This window comes from Sebastes umbrosus, chromosome 1, assembly GCF_015220745.1.
Source record: "Sebastes umbrosus isolate fSebUmb1 chromosome 1, fSebUmb1.pri, whole genome shotgun sequence".
Classification (NCBI taxonomy): Eukaryota; Metazoa; Chordata; class Actinopteri; order Perciformes; family Sebastidae; genus Sebastes; species Sebastes umbrosus.
In genome coordinates, this window is record NC_051269.1 from 27,102,565 (window position 1) to 27,112,489 (window position 9,925).

Here is a 9,925-nt window from a genome sequence, read left to right on the forward strand (position 1 = left end):
ATCTGTTATCAAGCCATTAAATAGGCGTTAGCGGTCGCTATAAGCATCATAAATGTGAGTCAGTAGAGCCCTACTACGCCTACTACGTTGTAAAAGTGAAAGCAAAACTTAAAAGCAGTATGTTCTAACACGTAAAACTACACGAAACGTTACGTTTTCAACACAAACTAAATTGCTTCTTTAAGTTTAGGCAACAAAACTACAACTTCTTGAGGATTAGGCAACAAAACCACTTAGTTAAGTTTGGGGAAAAACATTGCATTTGCGCTTTTGCTCCTCTCATAATTACTAGAGGTCACTGTTGTGTTCTTTTATTCCTTCTTTCTGTGATCTACCATGTGAATAGATAGACTAAACCTAATATTGGGTGTAGCAGGGCCCTACTGACCCACATCTATGAAGCTTATAACCACTGATAACGTATATTTAATGACCTGTAAGACTTCATTTTCATCCTTTATCAGGCCAACCATTGTGGATTCATCGGCACATCAGCCAAGCCCCTAAATTACCCTCTACTGTCAGATATGATAAGTCCTAGGCCGTGTTAATATGGATTTAACACAATGCTTTCTATCTGGTATTTGTGGCTCAGGTATTCGTGCGTATGAGCAGCTCGGCTACAGGGCCTTTGGCACACCGGGGAAGATGGCGGCAGGTATTGCGATCACGCTGCAGAACATTGGAGGTGAGGTCGCACACCATACCATCTGTCCTCACGTTTACCAATGCACACGTTTTTTAAATTTCCTCTGACGTTTCTGGGATAATGCTCATAGTATTCTGTGATTAGCGGTTTGGGATTAATACTGTGTGAGCTAAGCACTAACTCATTAGTGTGCTTGTGTCTCCTTTCCACAGCCATGTCCAGTTACCTGTACATAGTCAAGTATGAGTTTCCTCTGGTCATCCAGGCCTTTCTGAAGGTGGATCACCCCGCAGGGTGAGTGGTCAATGCATGACATCAGGTTTTCATTCATACAATGCAGTGTGACAGATTCTAGGGAGCACATACTGATATGTCATGTGTTAAAATCCAATTATTCTTGCTCTTGTGAGAAAATTACTGGTAAAAAAGAATAAGAAATTGATTTTTTCACTTAACTTTACATAAAAGAACATGTTTAAAGTTGTAATTCTTAAAATTTCAGTCCAAGTTGATTAGCGACACCCATGTTCACTGGTGGTAATAGCAAGTGTAGTTTAACAATACAGCATACGCTCCTTGAGCAGCTACTTTGTCAGAAATCAGACGACAACCTCCGGGTCTGAGAAGTGAAGCCAATGATTAAAGTGCCTTAAACTTCATTCTCTCTAATAGCCAGCAGGGGGTGACTCCTCTGGTTGCAAAAAGAAGTCTGACTGTATAGAAGTCTATGAGAAAATGACCCTACTTCTCACTTGATTTATTACCTCAGTAAACATTGTAAACATGAGTTTATGGTCTCAATCGCTAGTTTCAAGTCTTCTTCAATACAGCATGATGTTCATTTAGTAAATTATGGACCCATTTAGAGTCAAATAGACCATAAAGCAGGGGATGCTTTAGGGCGTGGCTATCTTGTGATTGACAGGTCGCTACCACAGCGTTGTCTGGTCTGGGAGTTGTCCATGTTTTTGTCTTAGAACTTTAACCCTTTCACAGTGTGTTTTCAGTTCAGTTGGTTTCAAGTTAATTATAACCTTTTTGGTCACTTAAAAATATCTTATTCAGCGTTCGGTTGTACTTAGCTCCACCCTCTTACATCACTTCTGGTTGCAAAAAAACAAGATGTCAACGGCCAAAATGCCGAACTCAAGGCTTCAAAGCGGCAGTCCACAAATCAATGGGTGACGTCACGGTGACTACGTCCACTTCTTATATTACTGTCTATGTCCGAAATACAACATAGGAGCAACTGATGTATCTGGTAACAGCGCAGCCAAACAAATTTATGTTGTTTTAATAAAGAAGTCAATTTCCACCACGCCATGAGCAACATTGATTGAAATAAAAGTAATTCTACACACTTGAAATAATGCATGAAATACATCTGATTCTGTGACATTTGCAGACACTACCATGCCTTCCAAAGGTTCAAAAGTAACCTGCTCATGAAAAAAAAGAAAAAAAAGTAGTGTGATATCCTGCCACTTCTCTATGGGACCTCGTGCAGCCGTCCTGCGTGTACAGAGATTTCAGTTGTGTCAGGCTGTACCAGTTGGCGGGCCTGGTGCTGCACTGGATGTGCTGAGCAGCTGGTGTGAGAACAGCTGTGATAGTAGTGACCCTGGAGGAGGAGAGCAGCACGGCCACCGAGAAACGCTCACATCAAAACACAGCAAGACTCCACGGCTCAAACGTAAACCATGGGATATCACTGGCCAGCGCAGGTGGCCTCAGAGACAAACAACACTCACTTCCTTGGCTGGGATTTTGAGTGTGATGTTACCCCCTTACACCTTAACCCTTACCCCAGTTAGAGCCCCTCGTTCTCTTCACCTACTTTGGTGGTTTGAGAGAAGTATTTAAGGGGGGAAGGGGGAGAAATGTGAGTATATTATATAAGTGCGTACTGGTTTCAACCTGTATGGAGGAGAATGGAGACTACCTCTGCTACCACATTTGTTCATAAATGTTCAGATTGATGTGTCCCACTACATACAGTCACTATAGAGGTGATCCGCTGTGACAACATGTCCACATTGTTCTCTGGTGTCAGCTCTGCTCTCTCTGTGTAGCAGTGCTGTGGGCCCTGGTCAACAATCACTGTTTATTTGAAGTGACAGACTAGATTGTCCCTGTGGCATTTCATCCCGTCAGTGGGTGTGTGTTTGTATTGTTAAACTGTACAGGGGGTGGACAAAATAACAGGGACACCTCACAATACGATGCAAGAGAATACAATAGCTCTGCAACAAATATTACTTTGAAATAGAATATTATTATACCGTAATGATAGAGCTTATAATTATATGTTATGTATAAGTGAATTACAGTTTACAGTGCTCCGTTTTTGTTGTCTGCATCTACGGATCATTATTTGGGGATTTTATTAAAAAAAATGAATTAATCTCCAGGAAGTTATCCAGTGTTTAATTTTTTTTATTATTTTTTGTATTATCATTAAGAAACACATTAAAAACAAACAAACAAGACATTAAACACAAGACAAAACAACACCAAACTCATACTAAAACAAACCGATGCATCATGATAAGTACAAAACATACTCTTATATCAGCAGGCCTAACAGCCTAGATTGATAACGAAAACCTTAAAGATATAACAAAACAAGACAAAAAAGGATGAAAATTATATATTTTTTTTTACAAAAAAAAATTGTGAAGAGAGAAGAAGGGAAGAAAGTGTTTATCTTTTTTTAATTATTTTATTTTGAAAAGCAATCTAGAATTAGATGAAATACAATAATACAAAAATCCAAATGAAAATCTAATAATAATAATAATAATAATAATAATAATAATAATAATAATAATAATGATAATAATAATAATAATAATAATAATAATAATAATAATAATAACAACAAAATACAGAGCAAACATTTTGTCTGTTTGTTTTGTTAATTTTCTGGTGGGGTGTGATCAGAAGCCGATTTGCATTTTTTTCCACCATGTTTTCCTTTTACTTTCTGTTTCTGGAAAGTAGATGATGTACAGTGTCTTCTCGCAGCAGTAAATATACAAATTTCCGCATGCATAGGGACATACAGTTTGATCGAAAGTCAAATCCATTCAAACTGATCTGCATGTTTTTCTGTGAAAATTGGTAAAAACTGAAGAGAAGATACTTAAATATATTAACGGTGTTGTAGGTTTTAGTTAAACTCTGTGGTTTCTGGTAGTTTGTGGTGCTCTTGTACCGACACAGTGTCAACCAAAAATTGACAATTGAAAATTATTACTTTTACAAAGATGGTTGTTGTTGCATGGCTGTCGTATTGCATTGTATTGAACAGGGTTTCTGTTTTGTCCACTCCCTACACACATGGGTGTGTGTCTGTCTGTGTCTCTGGATGTGTGTTGCACACATGCACAATCAATGAACACCTGAGGCTGTGTCTGTGTTTGTTCAACCAGTCAACCTATCAGAGAGCCACTGGTATTTCAGTGTGGACAGTGCTACATGTATATTTGCTTATCAAGCTTTTGTCACTGTTTGTGATTATTAGTGATCGTGCATTTGTGTGTTTGTAAAATACTGTATGTTTGTGTGTATGTGTGTATCAGTGTTGGTGCGATATTGTGACCCTGGTCCAGATGGCCGGAGGGCAGGATGACAACAGGATAGATGATCCTCTTCGTCTTTATGTATGTATGTATGTATGTGTGTGTGTGTGTGTGTGTGTGTGTGTGTGTTTCGCCAACATCATCTCTGCAGAGCCTCCCACCTGGTAGAAGTCAAGACATTAATCACCCCCACTGTGTCAATCTAAAAATAGCTCACAGAGGTTTGTTTCCGAGACATGGCTGTGCATGAGACGGCAACATGTGGTAGGTTGTGTCAGTGGAGTCTGTTTGTCACATGTTTTGCCAAATGTCTGTCATATCCATGTCCTCCATTCAGTCACGATGCTGTTTTTTTAGTTTGACACTGTCTTTGCACAATGTTTAGTCATACTCAAATGTTTACACTTTTAATGTTAGCGTTCCCTTCACTCTGTGTCAGTCAGTAAGTAGTAGGAATTAAAGGAATAGTGTGTAACATTTTTGGGGATCTATTAGCAGAAATGGAATATAATATTCATAACTATGTTTTCATTAGTAAATAACCTAAAACTAAGAATTATTGTGTATTTGTTAGCTTAGAATGAGCCCTTCATATCTACATAGGGAGCGGGTCCTCTTCACTGAGTCCGCCATGTTGCTCCGCCATGTTTCTACAGTAGCCCAGAACAGAAATCAGTGTGAGTAAGTACTTTGATTTGTCAGGTATTTAATTTGTTTAGCCGAGAACAGGCATTATTTTCTGGTTGTTTTAGCCATTAACTATTTCTCAATTGATTTTCCTGGAAATTTACTGTATTACAACCATAGAATGGATATATGAAGTGGGCGTAGTCTTCGTGACGTCACTCATTGGTATGTGGACTGACGTTTTGAAGCCTCGAGTTCGGAATTTGTTGCCATCTTGGTTTTCTGATGTGACACGAGTGGGTGGAGTTAAGTACAACCAAACGCTGAATAATTTTTAGATGACCAAAAAGGTTATAATTAACTTTCATGAACTGAAAACACACTGTTAAAGGGTTATAGTATTACGACGAAAACATGGACAACTCCCAGACCGGACAACGCCGTGGTAGCGACCTGTCAATCACAAGGTAGCCACGCCCTAAAGCATCCCCTGCTTTATGGTCTATTTGACTCTAAATGGGACCATAATTTACTAAATGAACATCATGCTGTATTGAAGAAGACTTGAAACTAGCGACTGAGACCATAAACTCATGTTTACAATGTTTACTGAGGTAATAAATCAAGTGAGAAGTAGGCTCATTTTCTCATTGACTTCTATACAATCAGACTTCTTTTTGCAACCAGAGGAGTCGCCCCCTGCTGGCTGTTAGAAAGAATGCAAGTTTAAGGCACTTCATCATTGGCTTCACTTTTCAGATCCGTAGGTTGCCGTCTGATCGCAACACATGAGGATATTAATAATGCTTTCATCATATTGATTGTGCAATCAATTAAAGTATGCATCAATAGTACCATTCAGCTGTCTGAGCCATTCAGTTATTCAGTCAGTCATATTCTTGCAGATACTAAGCAGGGCTGTATCTGGGACTTTATAAATACTGAGGTCACGGTGCCGGTTTCCCCAACCGCAACCCCACCCCTCTAAGAAATTTTTGACAAGCCATCAAAAGACTCTTAATTTTATTTGGATCATTTTTGCTGTCAAATTTAAAAATATTGAGTCTAAAAAGATACTAGATTTAGCCTAATATCTACCATGCGTAATGTGTGTGTTATATGAACCTCTCTTAAAAACATTCCCATAAACAACACGGAGGACATGACCTCTGTGTCCCAGCTCCAGCCACAGTTCTTGGTGTCTGCTGGTACAAGGACCAAAGAGGCTTATTGTTTTCCATTCCAGATATTTGATTTCATGGCAACCAGTTTAATTCGTGTTCACTGTTGTTCAGCTGTGAATAAAACTGCTTGGCATAGTTGTGGAGATATAAAATAATCCTCAATCAGCTGCTGCTTTTTCCATCACGTAAGCCTTATTTGTGTGCACCTCATTTCCTAGCTGTTCACCCACTTTTCCCCCCGTGTCCTCTCAGTCGATATCTGAAACAGTGCAAACACTTACCAGGATTGAGATTGAGAGGAATGTTTGAGCCGAGTAATTCCAAATCAATACGATTAATTATCTGTCTTTCTGCCTCTCTGCAGTGAATGGTTCCTGAACGGGAACTACCTCGTGATCATCGTATCTATTTCAGTAATATTACCGCTGGCTCTCATGAAACAGCTAGGTGAGTATGTAACATCACGTCCTTCTGACAGTGGGATACCCATCTCCTTACTGTTTCAGACGTCACTTAGATACCTGTGTGTTTGTATTTGCATGTGTGAGGGAGATTTGCTGTTCTCTTCGTGGCCCGAATGCCACCAAAAATAAACACAGAGTGTGTTGACACAATACAAGTCCTTGAGAGTTAACAGGGTTTGTGCCCTTCAAAAGGACACAAAATGAAACAAATCATTCCAGCAATACTAAACATATTTTTACTGCTGTGCGGTGCAGGCTAGTTTTTGGTTTGTTTTATTTTTATCTGTGGATAACAGAGTGAATGTATGCATGCAGTTCTGGCATTGACCACGGGGTGGAGCATTGACGTGAAAGTTCATATACTGTAGGTAAAGAGGATCAGGCGTGTTTAGGACGGGAACAAACAGTTTTTGACCGTGTCATGCCGGGTAACTGTATATAACGTGTTGGCTTGGATTTAATCTGCTGAATGGAAACAAAGTTCGAACAATATACTGATATCTGCATGATTCTATGGTGCAATGTCAAACTGAATAATTGTATCAACTGATCCAAAGTCACATTGGTTTGTTTTTAGAACACACGTTCTCCTTTCACCCCTCATGGACTTATGGATATTGGTATTTTGTTGTTAAAAGTCACTACACACCATATGAGCGTAGTGCAGAGCGGCAACCGTGAGCTAACCAGTTGGGTATACGGTATACGCTCACAGACACAAACATGCACTAAAAGCACACATGTCCACCCCTACGCTACGTAAACAAAGCACACAGAGTTATGAAGCATCCTCAGGTGTGAAATTATAGGAATGAGGCCATGAATATTGTTTATAAAATGTGGTACATTGCTGACCTCCGTGGGGAAACGCTTTACTTTTTTTTGCTTGCCAACTTACTTTTTTTCCAACATCCTGCAGGCCTAGATGCAGAAAGGAGCTCATAGGACTTTATGCAGTGACTTGCTCAAGGGCACTTCATCCGTGTTGTTTGTCAGCATCAAGGCTTGAACCTTGGTCTTGTGCTTGAATAACAATTTCTCTAACTATCCTTCACCTTGATGACATCCTAGTCACCTTCTACATTTGAACTGATGCCAAACCTAGTAGTTAAATATAAATAATTAGAGCTGTCAATTGATTAAAATATTTAATTGCGATTAATCGCATGATTGTCCATAGTTATTCGCGATTAATCACAAATTAATCACACATTTTTTATCTGTTCAAAATGTACCTTAAAGGGAAATTTGTCAAGTATTTATCAACAAGGGAGTGGGCAAATATGCTGCTTTATGCAAATGTATGTATATATTTATTACTGGAAATCAATTAACAACACAAAACAATGACAAATATTGTTCAGAAACTGCAGGTACTGCATTTAGCATAAAAATATACTCAGATCATAACATGGCAAACTGCAGCCCAACAGATAACAACAGCTGTCAGTGTGTTAGTGTGCTGACTTGACTATGACTTGCCCCAAACTACATGTGATTATCATAAAGTGGGCATGTCTGTAAAGGGGAGACTCGTGGGTACCCAGAGAACCCATTTTCATTCACATATCTTGAGGTCACAGTTCAAGGGACCCCTTAGAAAATGGCCATGACAGTTTTTCCTCTCCAAAATTGAATGTAGGTTTGGAGCGTTATTTAGACTCCTTCGCAGCTGGTTGGTACCAATGGATTCCTTCTGTTTTCTAGTTTCATATGATACCAGTATCTTCACTCTGGCTTCAAAACTGCTAGAACCTAAAAATCACAAGTTGCAATAATGCATTAAAGAAATTAGTGGCGTTAAAACAAATTTGCGTTAAATCATTATCTACGCGTTAACTTTGACAGCCTATAAATAATATAAAGGTTTGAGACCCATACATGGATGTTTTCGTTTTTTATATTAGGGCGTGTTAATTTCCATTTTAGAGCTGAACCCTGCCTTTGTTTTATTCTCATTTTTTCCTGACTGTCTTTTCTCCTCCCCTCCTCTCTTTCCGTGACCATTCCCACTGTTGTCCTCCTGAGATGTCCCTTGGTACATGGCTTATGCCCCTGCTGCTTCTTTAAGTCACACCTGAATTCATTGTGTAGCCATGCCTGATAATTGCCAACACACTGCTAGACTACCAAGGGTGCACTCGCTTTAAAATAATACGTCTTTGTTACTCTTGTGACACCACACACAAATCCAATGTGTTTTCGCAAGGTTGGTCGAGTGTCACGCTGTCTGTCTGCAATCGCAGTGCTTCAGATGAGCAAGTACATGAAACAAAACAGATGGAAGGAAGAGAAAAAAGAAAGCAGGGAGAGCCAGTTTGGAAGTGAGAAAAGGGGGCGTATTGGCTGACCTCTTGTAAGAAGTCTGTCTCCTGCCGAGACATCAAGGACAACAGAGCCAGTCGGTGCAGTAATGAGCTCCGACTCCCAGCACATTAAATCAGTCTAGTTCACCACACGGCTAGAAGAACACACAGCAGAAGATACAGCCCAACAGGGAAATTTACCCCACTAGTTATTAGTTATTAGAGTTAAGCAGCGTTTCCCACATATTAGCCTTAGTGTAATATATTTCAGAATAAGCATGTAATTCCACATAAGAGACGTGCTAATGAAGCCTTTGTGTTTTAGGATACCTGGGATACACCAGTGGTTTCTCCCTGAGCTGCATGGTTTTCTTCCTCATCTCGGTACGTCCTCTGACTCTTGGTATACCCACATGTAAACATGTCTTGCTTCTTGTTTCTTGTCTGTTGGCAGAAACATCAAGGCAGCATATTCAGATGCACTGGGATCAGTTTGCAACACCATTTTTTTTACACCTTCCCACCATCTCTTTAGTATTCCCTACTGTACTCTCTCTACTCATTGCCATAGACTAATGTTTGCATGCTGCGGTTCCAGGCTGTGTTGGTGCTCTGTCTTTCTCTGACCTAGTTTTGGCTGTGCGAGCTGTAATCCACGCATCGCTCTCCCTCTCTCTGTCTCCGGCTCTCTCTCAGTGCCATATTTTATGCCCGTCTGTATGCTAACTGTGTCCAACATCTTTTTGTTTCTGCTTAACGCCTCTCCTCTGCACCGCACAGGTCATCTACAAGAAGTTCAATACCCCGTGTCCATTTGTGGACTTTGTGTTCAATGCCACTGCCAGTGTGCTGAATGTCAGTGCCATGGATCCTGGTGGGGAGCCCGATCCTGCCTGTATTCCCAAAATGGCCAACCTCAACTCACAAGTAGGTTTTTTTTTTTTGTGCATGTCACTCAGTCTGAAACTGCAAATCCACCTCCACCGCCATGGCCACTGACAGCCACCTACTTATGTCATCTTCAGCATGTTGCCAGTGACAGTTCACAGTCTAAGCATGGAAATCGCACTTGGTTTGAAGCACTCAGTTGCACTTTTATCAAGTTGTTAAA

General features: G+C 40.0%; 1 protein-coding gene across 3 annotated transcripts in view; it reads left to right on the forward strand.

Annotated features, from left to right (window-relative positions):
* The window catches only part of LOC119492149 (sodium-coupled neutral amino acid transporter 3-like), a 48,575-nt gene that overhangs the window by 28,770 nt on the left and 9,880 nt on the right, over positions 1–9,925 (forward strand). For all 3 annotated transcript variants that reach the window (XM_037776552.1, XM_037776551.1, XM_037776554.1), the window contains 5 exons: positions 596–688; positions 862–943; positions 6,409–6,491; positions 9,140–9,198; positions 9,595–9,741. In XM_037776552.1, the coding sequence (XP_037632480.1) occupies positions 596–688; positions 862–943; positions 6,409–6,491; positions 9,140–9,198; positions 9,595–9,741 (464 nt within the window). The remainder of the gene's footprint in view (positions 1–595; positions 689–861; positions 944–6,408; positions 6,492–9,139; positions 9,199–9,594; positions 9,742–9,925) is intronic.